Below are 17,757 nucleotides of genomic sequence, written 5' to 3' on the forward strand. Positions count from 1 at the left end.
CGATTGTATAACTGTGTTAAGACTGTGTTCAACGTTCTGAGAAACTGCAATGGCACATAAATTCTTAATTCGTTGAGTCGTTCAATTCGTCTTTATGTGATAAACAACTGTACCACATAATAGTCACTCAATAATCAATTCAATCTTCTTTCATTTTACATATGGCGTCGTTCGTCGGGGTCACCAATATGGGGTTTGTATTCCCATTATGAGATTGATCATTGAGATTGAAACACGTAGGTAGTAACTTTGATTATTTATTGCCACAGTCACACTTATAAATTAGAACATAATTTACAGAGCCAAACGATTATAGTGGAACAATTAATACAATGTGAAAACAGTAGTGACAGAACAATAGTGAAAACTAACCGTTCTTTTTGAACTCTGCAAACGTCATTGACAACATAGATAATGTTGCCATAATGGAAATTATATAAATTAGAAACGCCACAATATTATGTCCAAATAATCATTCCCAGGTAGATTATTATTATTAACAGTTTATTGGAAGAAAGTAGGTACATTCATTACATAAAAATATTTATTTATTACAAAGATATATTACTTACATATATTTTTTTTATGTAAGTAATGTAATGAATACCTACTTTCTTCCTGTAATAATACATACCACTTTAATCGTGCGCCGCGATTTTGAAAAAAAAAATCTAAATGGCGGCGGGTCGATATGCCAGCGTCCATACAAAAAGTTTCAAACCCCTTTCATCATAATATTGTTATTACCCATGGTTATTACAATATATTCTCTTCGCTATCCATAAAAACTCGTCATCATGGTTACCTTACTTGTTAAATTTGTTTATTGAAAACTTGTTGAAAAATGATAAAGTATGTATTGTGATGATTAGGAAAATAACAAATTTAACATGACTGTTTACTAAAATGATGCAAAATTTTACAATTTTTGCCATTGAAATGATTCTTAACAGGTAAATGCAGGAGTATTGAGGAATATTGTAAATAACGTAAATATACACTTGCCTGTGAAATTCTATGCCAGAATTTGGTGTCCAAACACTTCTGCAATTTTGCACAATACAATGCATTCTTTATATTCGGAAAATATTTATTAAATAAGCAACAATATTAACTTAGATATTCTAAGCGACGCAATTTTTTTGACACACATGCCATATTGACAAAATGAGAGTTGCTACAATTTTATTATGGTGACTACCCATCATAAAATCAGGGATGATCAGGGAGTATCGCTTTTTAATAATTGGTTCAGAATTCAGATACTTATTTTATTTAGCATAAATAGTAATTGTCTCATCCAACAATGCTTCTGAATGACGTTGTTGGCAATTTATCAACCAACTCATGTACAAAAACTAACCTTTTGCACAGAATATTACAGCATACATTGGAAAAATTTGTATTAACAGTGGCAATACCAAGATAGGTGTGAAAGTGATAAAAAACATCAACTTGGCAATATTTTCTTGTTACACGTTAATGTTCATACCGAAATCTCCAGTGTTTATTAGATATAAGCTTCTTGCCTCAGGGAATATGGGAATTTATCTAGATGAATAAAATCACAACAGATATAATTACTTAGCTCATGATAAATCCACTAATTATTCAAATTCAAATATATTTATTTTTTGCTCGTTTATGGTCATATGTGTGTTATATCAATATTTTTTCTCGCATATACTGCCATTTTAAATGGCGTGAAAAAATTATATACTTATTGCTAGCTATGTTATAATAATTATTCTGAAAGTAAGTAAGAAGTAAATTGTTTCCAATTAAATAGTATGTAGATATTAAACATCTTTGCTGAAATAAAATGCTGCAAGGCACGCGTCAGCAATGTTTTGAAGGTGAGTTGTCAAAAAGTTGGCATATATTTCCATCTGTTTTATTTTCGTGAATCGAGTGAAATCTATTTTCATTACTGAAAGACCTGATATTGTATAGTTAAGTCTATAAATTGTTTAATTTTTGAAACAATTTCATAAAGTAAAGGTAGTTAAAATAGATATTAAACTATTACAAATGACAAAGTGAGATAACAATTACTTATTGAATTACAAGGAATTGAAAAGAACAGTATCATTTTTATTTTGCTGTGCAGTTTATTTACGTCTGGGCTTCGTGAAATTCTTGTTATAAGATTTATTTTTGTTTTTAGGGGGCGTCGCTATTTGATTATCAATACGTGATGACATAATGTCGTAATTGTTTTGAGTAATAAGAAGAAATTTAACAATATGGATAAGTCAGCAGAGCCTGAAAGGGTGGCAAGTCCACTACCAGAAGCTGAGATCCAAATGGAGTCGGAGACGGACTACTCGAGCATAAGAGGAAAAGTAAGTTATTATTACCTAAGTTATTACCTTACATGGCTGTTATTTTTCGCGCCACACATCGTTCATATTTCGTCATACATATGTGTTTGGATTCAATGAATGAATTAGATATATTATATTCTTGAAATACAGTTTAGTGATCTTGCTTCAAAAAATAATTCTAAATACATTTCATTTTGATATTATAGAAAGTTAAATCTTTTATAAAAAAAAGTATGTACCTAATCATAATACCTATATCGAAAAATAAATAAAATAACAGCTGTAAGCAGTTTCATGATAGAAGCTTTGATAAAACAACATTGTAATGAACACAATAAAGTTGTATCATTTTAATAGCATTAGAAAATGTTGTGCAATATAATATACTAAGCTCGGAGCTTTTTTTTATGTTCTCCCTTCAAGTATAACAAAACATAAAGAGATATATGTTTTTATTTGAAATATTCATGATGGATACTGACCTATGTGTAAACTTATCAGATAAGACAAAATTAACGTAATATAAAAGTGAAATGATTACCTAAATGTAAACAAAGACCAGAGAAAACACTTTCAACATAAATTTTAACTTACCCATACTAACAACAATATAATATTTTTATATTCTAATGCCTTTCATTTTTTATCTTTACTGAATAATAGAATTATCTTATCTTTTGTCATAAATAAAACATCCTGGCTTCAATACTAAATAAACATATAAGTATGGTATTAACTATTACTTGTGCTATTTTTTCAAAAATTATAAAACTACTATAATATCTATATGTATGCTGTATACATGAATGAATGTTACAGATGATACATGTAAGTCCAACAACTGAGGAATATGAACTATTAAAGAAACAACTTACTGAACGCCTAGAAGCTGGCAATGGTGAAATAATTTACGATATTGGCCAAGGAGAAGGTATGTTATGATATTCCCTTATATTTTTAAATAACTTCTAATACAGTATCCTATCCTATCCTACTTCCTACTAATATTATAAATGTGAAAGTTTGTGAGGATGTGTGTGTGTTTGTTACTCTTTCACGCAATAAAGTAACTTCTTTGTCCCACTTTTCTTCTTTTTATTTGTGTGTTGTAGCTTACAGACCAGGTGAAAATAGATACAATTTGGATCATGCTTATGTAAGAGTATTTGTACAATTTTGAAACATTGTAGTTGTTTATTTACAATGTCTTATATTACATAACTAACCGCTCCGCGCGGTTTCACTCCCGTGGCTCCTCTCCTGTTGGTTGTAGCGTGATGCTATAGCCTATAGCCTATAGCCTTCCTCGATAAATGAGCTATCTAACACCGAAAGAATTTTTCAAATCGGACTAGTAGTTCCCGAGATTAGCGCGTTCAAACAAACAAACTCTTCAGCTTTATAATATTAGTATAGATAACATATGGCAGAGATTTAATGTTCATATAACACTTCCTATCTCATAATTATTGTATCATGATCTTAAGTTATGTTTGAGATTTCTGATAAGCATGTCCGTTTGCATTGCAACACTTAGATAACTACTATTATGAAATTACACTACAATTATTGTAATTAGAAAAATTAAAGTTTTTATGAATAATGAAGGGACTTGTCATAACTAACTGATGGAAATGATAGAAAAAATGGATTTTAATGAATAAACCAACTTGAAAGTTTTGTAAATATTGCAAATTATGTATGTACTCGAAATATAGAAATACTAGCTTTTCTCCGTGATAACATAGTGGAGTCATAACACGAATCAGTTTTCAAACAATCACTTTCCTGATAATAATGAACACAACAAAACAGAATGATCGTAATAATTCACGCGTTATGTCGTGACTCGTGACCAAGGGACATACGGATTCATTTGTATAATTATATAGATTATTCCTATTCTGAAAAATATTATTCTTCAGACGGCAAGGGTCTAACAGAAGACGAGTACAACGCGTCAGTAGCGACGCTACAGTCGCTTGTCAGTGAGCGGGTGTCCTGCGTCGAGTTACGGAAGTGGGACTGTGGGTCTGGCATTGTGGGCCAGTATCTGCTGAGGACGGAGCTCGATCACAATGATTTTATGGAAATCAGGTATGGTAGAGGTTGTAATGTGGGTTTTTTGTAGTGATTTTTATATACGTTTATTACAGTTAATGGTAAGGAGTAGATTTTTGAAGTTATTTGTTGTTTTCGCTTCGGTCGCAATATCAAGGATTGTTAATAGTGGTCAATCATGTCAAATTTAACCTTTCGAAATTTATAAATTTGGTAAAAAATTACCTTTTTTTCACAAAACATATATCATATTATCAGTTTATTTCAAAGATACCTATTAAATAAGAAAACGAATCTATGTAAATTGATAGCAGTAATATTAAGCAGTGGCTTTTATAAATACACAATTATTGTTACTAGTACGAACTACTATTGCTATAAAGAAAAGGTAATTTATGTGTTCTTATATTATTTCAGGGTAGCCGTAGTAGGCAATGTGGATGCAGGTAAATCCACACTACTGGGCGTGCTCACACACGGTGAACTGGACAACGGGAGAGGGCATGCGAGACAGCGGCTCTTCAGGCACAAGCATGAAGCAGAGACGGGGAGGACCAGCTCCGTGGGGAACGATATACTCGGCTTTGATAGTATGGGTGAGATGGCTTGTTTATTGCAAGTGTGAATAGTGTGGAAATTGTTATATTCATTCAATACTAAAATATCCTCCATCTGTTTTTTGAAATTGTATGAACAAAGATAAAAGAAATGTATCTTGTAACTAGAGGTCCGCCCCGGCTTCGCCCACGGTACATATTTCGCAATAAAAGGTAGCCTATGTCCTTTCTCGGGTATCAAAATATCTCCATACCAAATTTTATGCAAATTGGTTCAGTAATCAGTAGTTTAGGCGTGATTGAGTAACAAACAGACAGACAGAGTTACTTTCGCATTTATAATATTAGTATGGATTAGTTTTGTACCCGCGGCTTCGCCCGCCTGTTCTTACATGCTAAGATCTTACTTGTCAAATTTACATGAAAAAATATAGTAAGACCTTCCTCGAGAACCACGCCATTTTGAAAAAAAGCATCCAAATCTGTTGCTTAATTTTAAATATCTAAGCATACAGACAGACAGTTGGCGAAAGCGACTTTATACATTATATCCTTCAGTACGTGTATTCGGACACATACGTTTACACACATGCAAGTACAGTTCACGCACGTGCACGCACGAACGCAAATACGCACTTACATACGCAAGCACACACACACATACAACTAAACAATTTATTAAAAAGACGTGTGGCACTCGGGGACTGCCGCGATAAAGCTATTGCATGCTATGCCTTCAAGCCACACCTCCGTGCCCGTCGGAGTGGGGAGCGTGAGGTTTTTTGTTAAGGAATTTCTCGATTCGGTCCCCGCGCTCAAGTCCCGCGATAGAAGCTATGCAATAGCTTATTAAATTAAAACTTTCTATCACAGGTAATGTGGTGAACAAGCCAGACCACGGCACCCTAGATTGGGTGAAAATCTGCGAAAAATCGTCCAAAGTAATCACGTTTATCGATCTAGCGGGGCACGAGAGGTATCTGAAGACAACGGTGTTCGGTATGACCGGGCACGCGCCGGACTTTGGTATGCTTATGGTGAGTTGGAATAACTTGTGGTTTAATTTATAGTATTTTTATTATACCACATAATAGAGGAATATAAAATTTGGCTAGTTAAATATTTCAACACTGAAAATTTTACAAAGTTAATCAGTTTTCGATTTATACATTACCATTAGACATACATACATTTCTTTTTCTTTTTACGATATAAGTAAAGATACAGTGTGTTAAAAAATAAGGAAATGAAGTATAATTTGGAAATCTTCGATTGAATCAAACTACTTATGCATAAAACTTAACTTTGCAAAATCTATTTCCGTTTGTAATGTTCATTTTATTAAGGTTTTGGTTTTGTAAACTGAACTTTATGACAAGATTTAAAACATAATGTGTAAAATATAACAATTTATATACATTTATCTATATATACGACAGATCGGAGCCAACGCGGGTATAGTTGGCATGACGAAAGAGCACCTGGGGCTTGCGCTGGCTCTCTCTGTACCAGTGTTTGTGGTGGTCACCAAGATCGACATGTGCCCGCCTAATGTGTTACAGGTGAGATTATATGCAAAAAAAAAATAAGTATAATATGTTAAAATATGTATATCACTCTTTTTCTTACAACATCTATGTGTCACTCTTTTTTCTCTTGTACAAGTTATTCTATTTTTGATTTCAAATCTTTTTAGTTTTATTAACAAGTCAATAATCTAGGTTCATTTCAACGTTTTTGCAGTAAAACTAAAAATGTATTTGATTGTTATTATGTAATATGTATGTGTATGATTTAACATTCGATTTGTATTACATTTATATTAAAAACACTTAACTTTTTTTGTTACAGGATAATCTGAAGCTACTAATTAGGATACTGAAGTCGTCCGGCTGCCGGAAAGTACCTGTCATGGTGAAGACGAAAGATGACGTCATAGTTAGCGCAACTAATTTTGTCTCTCAGAGGTACAATTTATTTATTAAACTAATGACAATGTTTTCATTGTAATACGTTTTTTCATATTCTTCATTCTATCCTTTCATTTATTAACCCAAATACTACCTATAATATACAATATGAATGGTTTAAATTAAAGTAAAAATTTTTGATTAAATTGATTCAGTCAGCGTGCAATGAATTCATCATTGGTCCTTTGAGCCGGATTTTTTTGTATGTCTACCTACATTCTATTCATATCTACATTTTTAGTATGCTGAATGAATACCGTATATTTGAAATAAAAGATGCCTTATTAAATAGCTGCAAAACTAGGTTACACGTGTATTATAGTTAATATTATTATAGTTAGTACTTATATCTAAATTTAAGCACTAGGTATATCTCAACATGAAATTCGCAGGCTATGCCCAATATTCCAAGTGTCGAACGTGACTGGCGAGAACCTGCAGCTGCTGACGATGTTCCTCAACCTGTTGAAGACGAGGATGCCCTCACAGGATGATAAGCCTGCGGAGTTCCAGATCGACGATACTTACTCTGTGCCGGTAAACTCTAACATTTATTTATTCAATAATACTTCTTCTAGAAATAATTTTTGAATCGTCATAACATAGTTTGACCATTTATCACCGGTTCGAAAAGCAGTTTCTACTTTCTAGCAAATAGTTAAATTCATTTTTTAAGTTTATTGAAGACTAGCTTTCCGCCTGCGGCTTCGCCCGCGTTTTCAAAGAAAAACCCGCATAGTTCCCGTTCCCGTGGGATTTCCGGGATAAAACCTAGCCTATGTTACTCGTGGATAATGTAGCTTTCGAATGGTGAAAGAATTTTTAAAATCGGTCCAGTAGTTTATGAGCCTATTCATTACATCAAACAAACAAACAAAGTTTTCCTCTTTATAATATTAGTGTAGAAAAGTGAATGAAAACCTTTTTTTAATAAGAAGCTAAAATTGTAAATATATTTAAGTCAATAACAGTCGTAGTCGTAAAAGTAATTAATTATTATTTTGTGACAATTGAAATTAATTGTAATCACCATATTTTATTTATTTCTTCGGACTACATGATGTATGATATTTTTAAATATACATATTTGTGAACTACCCTCAAAATATTTATCTTTTCCAACAAAATTTTCCACGGTTATATTTCCCACGTGTTTGTTAATTATTGCTTCCGTGATTATATTTCTATTTATTTTGCCATCAGGGCGTAGGCACAGTAGTATCAGGCACAACACTAGCCGGAGTGATCCGTCTCAACGATACACTACTCCTCGGCCCGGACCCGCTCGGTCGGTTCGTGCCGATCGCCGTGAAGAGCATACACCGCAAGCGTATGCCCGTGCCCGAGGTGCGAGGGGGACAGACTGCTAGCTTTGCGCTTAAAAAGGTTAGTTGAACAGGAAAAGTGGGATGAAGAGCTAATTTTGTGTTAAAGAAAGTAAAATATGAAATGAAATGAAAAATTAATTAGACAGAATTGTGGTTACAAAGGTATTATGGCGGGATAAACGCCTTGTTTCGATTTGTAGAAGATATGATATAGGGGGAGGGGACACAAACGGCTAGTTTCGTGCTAAAGGTGGGTAGTGTGGCGGGGAGATATGGGGTAAGTGAGTTATGTTGTGGTCGTTAAATTCGCACTTAGGTTGGCCACAACCCGGGTAGGGATAGAACGAGACTTTACTTCTCACTCTACTTTATTGAAGTGAAACTTCTTTATCGGGGTTGGAAAAAAATCAAGTGTAACATTTTTTCGTTACGCGTGACATTTTTCCGTTACGCGCCATCTTTGATTCGACGTACTTCTGTAAGTTGCATATAGTAAACTATTTTTTTAAAAATAAGGTCATAAAGAAGTTTCACTTCTTACGTGTGTACACTAGTACACGCACACATTTTTTATCTTTCTATCTCTACCGTGACAAAAACTTAGTGTTTATCCTTGAATGTTCCATGATCAGCTATTTAAAATAATCATTTTTTAAATAAAAAAGTGTGTATCTGCCTAGCACATATCAATATCGTGGCTTTACTCCATGACGTGACCTTGAAATTTTACTCTCAACGCGCCTAAAAAAATTTCACTAACACAAAGTACATAATATTTGCAACAGATAAAGCGGTCCGCGATCCGCAAGGGCATGGTGATGGTGTCTCCCGCGCTGAACCCGCAGGCGTGCTGGCAGTTCGAGGGCGAGATACTGGTGCTGCACCACCCCACCACCATCTCGTCGAGATACCAGGCTATGGGTATGGAACACCCCTAAATTATTTTTATGTAATATGTTTATCTAACTAGGATTTCACCCCTAATTTATGTTCATGTAACTAAAAATTCGGGAATGAAAAATAAAGATATTGATATATGAATGTGTTAACTATGTATGTAAGCAGTTGAAATAATTTTCAATTTTGAAAAATGTTACTTTGGTCCTTCGAGCACACACTTGTGATTTTTGATCCTTCGAGCCGGATCTGTAGTATTATTGGAATATTGCGTAGTTAAAATAATCTAGTTGGAGTGCAAGACTTCTAATTGATTTATTACCATCCTTCCAAAGTTTTTTTGTTTATTTTATTGTATATTTCTTCCGATTTTTTTTTATATTTAATGTTCATTTTATTTACAGTGCACTGCGGCAGCATCCGGCAGACCGCGTCGATCCTGTCGATGTCCCGCGAGTGCCTGCGCACGGGCGACAAGGCGCGCGTGCGCTTCCGCTTCATCAAGCACCCGGAGTACCTGCGCACGGGACAGCGGATGGTATGGGGCGGCGTTGTGTCATCACAACTACACGTTTTGACGTGACGACGTCTTATAATTGAAGTGAAAACTTCTTTAGCGGCGTTGAACACTTTTTCTGTAATGGGTATAAAATCTTAAACTCGCGTCAGGACACGTGACCTGATCGAAAAAGCGTAAGACGGATGGAGAGTAGACAGCTATCCCCTCTCTACTACGCGCGTTTTCACTTCTGCCGGCACTCCCGGAGTGCAACCCGTCTTTTTTCGATAGAGCCGGTTGCACGCACGAAAAAACATGACTCATGCGACATTACCTCGCTCTGAGGCATTCCATGTGAGGCTTGAAGTGCAAGCGAGTGCGCGGAACGAGCGACAAAGAAGCACAATCGGACGTTGTCACGTTCAACTATCGTCAGTAAACCGACTTTACAGACAACCAATTTTAATGTCCATTTTAAACTTGGCATACCGCTCGAACGGTGAAGGAAAACATCGTGAGGAAAACATGTCAAAGAATCAAAAGTTCGACGACATGTGTCATCCGCCAACCCGCACTTGGCCAGCGTGGTGGATGATGGCCGAACCCTCATATGAGACCCGTGGGCCGTGTCCCAGCAGTGGGAACGTATATGGGCTGATAATGATGATGATGACGGCAGACTGCGTCGATAGCAACTCCACATTGCACGACCATATACATTTTTTGACGTTATAACGTTTTTAAAATCGTTTTAGTCGGGTGACATGTTCAGAAACTTGTATCACACCAAAACCTCACAAGCGCGATCGCAGGTATAACGAGAGAGAGACGGACCGATCTCCCGTCTCATGTCGAGCGCTGCCACTACATTATGTTATCACGTAAACATCTCGATCGTAAACCTACTTTACAAACAACCAATTTTTTTTAACCAAAAATATACTGTCAAAAAATGTGTACAAAATTCATATTTTTGTAAATCGAATGAAGTATTCGCTTGTAAATTATTACATTCCATTGTTTTAATTTGTGCATTATCTATTTAAATTATTATTGAACAAACATAACCACATGTAAAATATTATTTATTAACCTATTTAATTATTATATCAAAACTTAACTCCTAATCATATGTATGCGCATACGCAGGTGTTCCGTGAAGGTCGCACGAAGGCCGTGGGCAATGTGTTACGGCCGGAACCTCACGCTCAGCCCGCGCCAAGGCACGCGAGACACGAACATCGTATGCTAGCCGCTGTGAGTATACACACGCATACACACACAAATTTATAAAAAAAAATTATACACAGACAGACACACAAATTCATATACTAGCTGCTCTGCCCCCCTAGTCAAGTGGCTTTCTGTTAGCGTAGCGTTCAATAGAATAGACTACGAATGTATGAGATTGACGTAGGCTGTAGATAAACGTATCTACAGGTTACGTCAATCTCATTCGTAGTCTATTCTATTGAACGCTACGCTAACAGAAAGCCACGTGACTAGGGGGGCTGCGCGGTTTCACCCCCGTGGCTCCACCCCTGTTGATGATATATAGCCTATAACCTTCCTCGATAAATGGGCTATCTGACACCGAAAGAATTTTTCAAATCGGCCCAGTAGTTCCCGAGATTAGCGCGTTCAAACAAACTAACAAACAAACTCTTCAGCTTTATAATATTAGTATAGATAATTTTTGGTGTCAAAGCAAGCCAACGAGCATGTGGGCCGCCAATTTAAAGTGGATTAAACAGATTTATATTCATACACACACACACATACCCTAAGATACTAGATATTGAATTGTGCAACACATGCCATTTTACCAAAAAATAAATTTATTATTAATTGTAATAAACCAATGATTAATAATACAAGTCAATAACTGCGTTAAAAACAACCGACTTCAAACTTGCACTTGCAACATTTACAAATACAGACAAAAATGCTCATAAAATAAAAACTACTGGGCCTATCCGAATAAAGAATCACGTAAATCGGTTCAGAAACCACGGAGTAATCGGTGTACATACATAAAAAAAAAAAAAAAAACATACCGGCCGAATTGATGACCTCCCCCTTTTTTTTTGAAGTCGGTTAAAAATAATACCAAATTGAGTGATCCATTTTACAGTTATCTTAAAATAAGTATAAAACTTGACAAACATTACCCTAGCCAGTAACCATAATAACAAATGAATTACTTTGGCAGAGATCATTGCTTAGTGATAAGGCCGCCGATTGTACTATGTACATCTTTCTTGTACCATATTTTCTTTTTATTGTTTCCTATTATTAAGTGATTGTATTACAATAAAGTGTAATAAATAAATAAATAAATTACCAAACAGGTACAAGAATCAGACGAGTCTGGTGCGACATCACCGTTCGAGATGTCGGGAGACAAGCGGCGCAGACGCAAGCGACACGATAACAACAAGCCGGCTGCATCGCATTCTGCTGTCGTAGCCAATTAAAATAATTAAATACACACATAAACACACACACACACACACACAAGTTGACAGACATATAAGAAAAACACAGACCCCGTTTTCCAATTACAGCACTAGAGCGCATTATGCGGCATAATGCTTAACGTTGAATGTTCCAACTACAGCAACGCTTCGCACAATCGAGCACTAGAAAAAGTAATGCGCGTGAATTGATGCGTGCAATCGAATTTATCGTTAGTAATTATTAATTGTTGGAAAAAAATTTAAAGCTTTCGTTTCATTGTAGTTTTTTTCGAAATAATCAAAGTTAATTCAAATTGTGTTAAAAAAATAAATATAAGTATGGATGAAGGTACAAACATTGAAAAAAATGTTAATGAAATAATCAAAATCCGAATTACTTAAAATAACCGTAAATATTTTTCAACCAATTATTATGTATACCACTTTATTTACACATTAATGAGGTTATTGCTAACAGTTGCTAACTCTATGAATATTTTTTTTCAACACTGAACTTAGCGCAACCTGCTGGTGCGTTTCACGTTCCAATTATGCATCAGCATAATTCGGCATTGTGCGCCACTGAGTCGCATGATGCTCTGTAATTGGAAAACGGGGAGAGATACACAAGTTGACAGACACACAGAAATACAAGGGCAAGCAGTACAGACTAACATAAGAAAAAAAATGACGTTGAGATGAGATAGACATTAAATTGGATTATATATCAAATTTTATGTCTATTAACAATAACATACAAAAATAACCAAGCCGGGTCTGCAAATTTGGATTATTTTTATTTTGAACATAACACAGACAATTCAGAACAAAGATATAAATAAGCAGAAACACATGGAAACTTTAATACAAAAAAATGTTTAGTTCTTAGATATATCAACTTAGAACGGAGTATTATGTTTAAGTACATGTTTTTAAAGTGAAACTTTTATTACATCGTCTCTTCACTTTTTGGTCTGTGTAGCGCATGTCCCGTGTATCGCGGCTGCCGAGTAGGTATACCTACTCGGCAGCCGACCGTCACGCGACATGCGCTACACAAAGCAGTGTTCGGAACCGTTCGAACAGTTTCACTTTTACCGTGGTTTCATAAAACCACACAACATTTTTTAATTATTATTAATATAATATGTTAAAATATTTCGAAATTATGGGTACCCATTTGACATTCATGAAAATTTTTATATATTTGTGAAGAAAATTTATAAATATTAATTTATTTACTTTTTTCATCAAATTCATAGACATTCAATAAAAAGATACATTATAAGTCAATGAATATTGTGCAAGAGACAGAATAACGATCAGCACACAAGAATTATATTTTTATAATTCATGATTCCACTTGTGTACTATCAAGTACATATTTTTACTTTATAGAAAATTATATTAAATGATTTTCACTTACATAATATAAATAAGCACAATTTTCATAAAAACTTCTCTATTTTGTATAGATCTATAACATATTTTCTCACTTTTTATATTTCAATCTATTTTCACTAGCATTCAGAAGTATTTGTGGCCAAGGTAATGATAAATAGCTGTTAATAATATCCACTTTTTTAACTAGCAACAAGACAACTTACTACTAAAATAGTTAACTTACTACTAAATTAAAATAGTTAATATGTTCTTGTAGTAGGATACAGTTGAATTCACAATGCTCTGTACAGGATAGTATTTAATGTTATGTATGAAAATTAGTTTCTGACCTTTTAAGAGATACATTTTTTGGGAATCTTACAATTCATTTTAAGAAGTTATGAAATTAAAAAAATAAGTTCTCTTAAATAGCATGTATGTCATTTTCACGATGCTTTAAGATTACAAAACAAAGGCATAAATTAAGATAAGTATCATCTTATCGATCCATAGTTACCTTTATTCCCTTTTTTAAAGTTTTTTAAGAAAAATCTACAAAAAATGTAGACAACATCTGTAAGGGCGTATTCAGAAAGAAAGCTGGAAACTCATAAGCGCTATTATCGGCGCTTGTAACCCGCACAGGAAAATATATGAACACGCGCCGATAAGCGCTTAACGGCGCCGACAAGCTTCAACAAGCGCTGGTCAGCGCTGGGCGCTGCCATATAAAATTTGTCTTGGTCTGCTTCAACCTGCTTCCTTTGTGTAGAACGAACCAGCGCTGACAGGCGCCGGTAAGCGCTTATAAGTTTCCAGCTTTCTTTCTGAATATGGCCTAAAGCATCACTTTTGAGTCCTGTACACCATCTGTCTAGTGTTTTGTAAACTAATTAGCTAAGTGTTGTAGTGTTCTTTACGAAACAAATGTAATTTTATTTACTTTAACACAAATGGTGGATGTGAATAATAGATACCGCCTAAAGAAGTACAAGGTACGTCTGGTAGAGTAAGAACAACATATTGTAGCAAACCGTCTATTTTACCATATACATACTTATTATATTTACTATGTCAAATTTTTTCTATATTTTCGGTGTTTTTAATGTCTAATAAATAGTTTATAATTGGTGCAATTCATGTTTGGCTTTCCATAGGATTAAGACAATTATTTCGGTTGGAAATGTTTCGAAAATTATTTTATAAAATTTATTTGAGAGTGATGTTATTTGATTTAAATTTTAGAATAAATCCTTGCATGTGTATATACAAATACATTTTCATTTTTAATGTGTATAATATTTCACATACATGTACCGTGAATATTTGGTAGCATTGATTGGTGGATGACATGTTTAAAACAATTGTATGCAACTATCAAAATATTATTATAAGTCATGGTAACACTTAGACACTTTACAATGTGTATGTTAAATTGCCTATTTACATTTTGCTATTCCACTGGCAATAATATCCAATTTATATTATTATATAGGTTGCGTCATGTAAAAAGAACGCTGGCGGTTAAGCTGCGCATTGGCGATTTATTGGTCTATTTGGTGTTATGAGGTGGTATAAGAATAACAAATATGTAGTTGCGAAGCCACGACTCGAGAGCCTACTTCAAAAATAAAATAAGCAGCAAACAACTTTCGTGCTAAACTCGATACATGCCAAAACACACCCCATCACTTTCATCCAGCGTTCTTTTTACATGATATGTGTTATATGTATAGGTAAATGCTGAGTAGGTTGTGTCGATTAGTGTTGCTAGCACTCCATATCATAGATATTCAGTATTTGTGTTTGTGATGTGATTTCTTAGTCTAAGTAATGACATATTTTTATTAATTTGTTCTGAATTTGGAAAATAAAATTAGCTCAAAATAAAATTGATGTTTTATTGTAAAATTACATTTATACTAAATAATAAATCTACAATATGCCTACATAGTTGAAGAGCAAGTGTCATTTCTTTAATTGCTTCTTGGCGTCTTCAATGCCTTCTTTCATATTTTGACTTAATCTTTTATAGAATGACATTAATCTATTCACTTTTTGAGGGTCCAATTCTGAAATCTTTTCTTTACTTCTAAAGAATACAGATACAGCGAGTTGGGCTGCTCTTCTAACTGGGTAGGACTCAGCAATCTTCTGAACCAGTCTTTCATTATTAGCTAAATATCTGAATATAGCTCGGAGAGGCATCGTTCACTTGAAAGAAGTCTCAAAAGAGCACATATTACGATACTTTTGCAGCAACTCTCTTTTCAACCGGAGTTGAGTCTGGAGTATCTCAAACTGTTTAAGTTGGTCTTGTTTGTTGAATTCTATTCCAGGTAGGCGCTTTATCTGAAAAAGTAAATATATTTATGAAACTAAAACACTTTCTTTATTGCAGAACTGTTTTTAAACAACTAAAAACATGTGTAATGTGGTAATAGGCAATCAATAATAAAAGCATATCACCATCACTCAGCCGGAGTTTTTTTTTTCAGCACCGCCGCGAGGCGAGATACTTGCCCCCCCAAAGCATATTAAAAACTATACCTGTGCACGCGCAAAATCCAATTTCTTCTGTAGATCTAAAACTTTTAAGCTGCAATCTTGTGACTCTCGTACCTTGGCAGTATTATCGTGAAAGTCCCGCTCTACGCTGAAATAAGTACGTAATAATCTAATGTCAAAAAATATTATCTCCATTATCTAAAAATAAATATTTTGACACAATACCTTCGTATTATTTCGTAAACAATCGGCAAAAAGTCTACATCTACTTCTTGAACAGTGATTGGAGTTAAATGATCTGAATGATCAGTATTGTTTTCCATAGTACAAGTGTTTCAAAACTATGGAAATAACTAATATTGGCTATATTTTATGATGCTGCATTGATGTTTTTATAAACACAATACAATTACAAGAAAATACCTCTTACATTCCTTTTAAATACATATGCGAGCAGCGAAATTGGAAATATTAAAAATATATAGATTATAGATGACAAATTGACAAATGACATTTAACATGGCATAGAGCAAACCATAGCACAGGCTGGACCATAGTGTTGATGCACAGATGTTGAGTTGCTAAGGCCGCCTGTCCATCTGCAAGAAAACTTCCGCAAGAAATGTCCGACAGTCTGTCTGACAGCAACTTGCAAGTCTAATTCCGCGTTTCCACCTGCAAGTAGACTTGCAAGTTGCTGTCAGACAGACTGCGGAGACATTTCTCGCGGAAGTTTTCTTGCAGATGGAAACGAGGCCTTACAATGTCTTTATTTTAATCTTTGCTTGAAACATTCGTGAAATAGAATATAGTGAAGCCGTGATTGCAACGAAGTTCAGTTGGAATAGTAAAAATATAGGGGTTTCTTTAGAGAACTGCCGCACGTATTATAGGTTTTTTTTGGGGGGGGTATGGGGGGGAGGAGGGGGGGACCCTCCCACCAAAAGGGGAAAGTTAGGAAACCAATAGTTTTGGAGAAAATTCAATTTTCCTATTCTAACCTCAAAATGTATGGAATTGGTGTAAAATAATTTTAACTAAGCATTAGACGATAGTAACATATTTTACGATACATAAATAAAATACAAACAAGTTGTGAAAACCTACGTAGTTTTTTTTATTTGAGTGGGAATCGCCCTAAAGTCGCTTCTGGCACTCGCCGGCCGCTGCCGCGGCACGCTCGCTTCGCTCGCTCGGCTCGTGCGGCACTTCAAAAGTTAACCTAACACGCCCGTCGCTTCGCTCCTCGCTACCTATTTAGATATTAAAAATAAAAGTTTAATAGTTTTTTAACATACCTACGTAGATTTTTTTGGTTTGAGTAGGAATCGCCCTAAAGTCGCTTTTGGCACTCGCCGGCCGCAGCGTAAAGTCACAGTACAGTGAAATGAAACGTCGTGGTCCGCTTTTTTTGCACAACAAAACGGATAAATGCACTTTTTTCGCACAAAAAATTATTAACTTTAAAAATTAATAACTAAAAAACTACAAGTTTCCTAACGATAATATTTTGGAATTACAATCTTACATTACCTAGCTAACTAAAAATATAAATATTTCCAACAAATTCGTGCGGCAGTTAACTAAAGCCAACCCAAAATATACTGTGTTGTAGAATTAGAGCGTTTTCACATTATCCGATCCGATATCGGATATCGGACGCCGATAGCCGATATCCGATATCGGATACAATTTTCCCTTTCACATTGTCCGATAAAATCCTTCCGATATCATCATGAGTGTTGCCAGAAATTTTTAGAGAAAACTA

At 34.7% G+C, this 17,757-nt stretch overlaps 3 protein-coding genes across 8 annotated transcripts; 1 reads left to right on the plus strand and 2 right to left on the minus strand.

The window, feature by feature from the left end:
* Positions 1–1,522: 1,522 nt before the first annotated feature.
* GTPBP1 (GTP-binding protein 1) lies at positions 1,523–15,373 on the plus strand. Of its 5 annotated transcripts, none has more exons than XR_016316043.1 (15): positions 1,863–2,001; positions 2,168–2,345; positions 3,147–3,258; positions 4,253–4,424; positions 4,806–4,984; positions 5,819–5,982; positions 6,385–6,507; positions 6,797–6,912; positions 7,308–7,452; positions 8,119–8,301; positions 9,029–9,164; positions 9,545–9,678; positions 10,789–10,896; positions 11,991–14,065; positions 14,326–15,373. XR_016316043.1 is itself a non-coding variant. In XM_089698865.1 (15 exons), exons 2-14 carry the CDS (start codon positions 2,247–2,249, stop codon positions 12,114–12,116), a joined length of 1,797 nt encoding a protein of 598 aa, XP_089554991.1. In that variant the 5' UTR covers positions 1,863–2,001; positions 2,168–2,246; the 3' UTR covers positions 12,117–12,159; positions 12,737–15,373. The 5 variants fall into 5 exon arrangements, 4 of the variants coding, with proteins under 4 accessions (XP_089554992.1, XP_089554991.1, XP_089554990.1 ...); XM_089698865.1 differs by having other exon boundaries at positions 11,991–12,159; positions 12,737–15,373; XM_089698866.1 differs by lacking the exon at positions 1,863–2,001 and adding an exon at positions 1,523–1,856 and having other exon boundaries at positions 11,991–15,373.
* On the minus strand, positions 15,369–15,689 carry LOC149485616 (protein NCBP2AS2 homolog). The gene has a single exon (XM_089698873.1). The coding sequence runs from the start codon at positions 15,687–15,689 to the stop codon at positions 15,450–15,452; it is 240 nt and encodes a 79-aa protein (XP_089554999.1). The 3' UTR covers positions 15,369–15,449.
* Positions 15,690–15,692: 3 nt separating this feature from the next.
* MED9 (mediator complex subunit 9) lies at positions 15,693–16,493 on the minus strand. 2 transcript variants are annotated; one of them, XM_089698870.1, is made up of 3 exons: positions 16,215–16,493; positions 16,032–16,158; positions 15,693–15,833 (listed from the first exon to the last, which is right to left on the minus strand). In XM_089698870.1, the coding sequence occupies exons 1-3, from the start codon at positions 16,310–16,312 to the stop codon at positions 15,693–15,695; spliced, it is 366 nt and encodes a 121-aa protein (XP_089554996.1). In that variant the 5' UTR covers positions 16,313–16,493. The 2 variants fall into 2 exon arrangements, with proteins under 2 accessions (XP_089554996.1, XP_089554997.1); XM_089698871.1 differs by having other exon boundaries at positions 16,032–16,137; positions 16,215–16,490.
* Between the last annotated feature and the right edge of the window lie 1,264 nt (positions 16,494–17,757).

The sequence above is a fragment of the Colias philodice genome, chromosome 9, assembly GCF_061535455.1.
Source record: "Colias philodice isolate Cphi_HAF_F1 chromosome 9, ilColPhil1 Martin Lab GWU primary, whole genome shotgun sequence".
NCBI classification, from domain to species: Eukaryota; Metazoa; Arthropoda; class Insecta; order Lepidoptera; family Pieridae; genus Colias; species Colias philodice.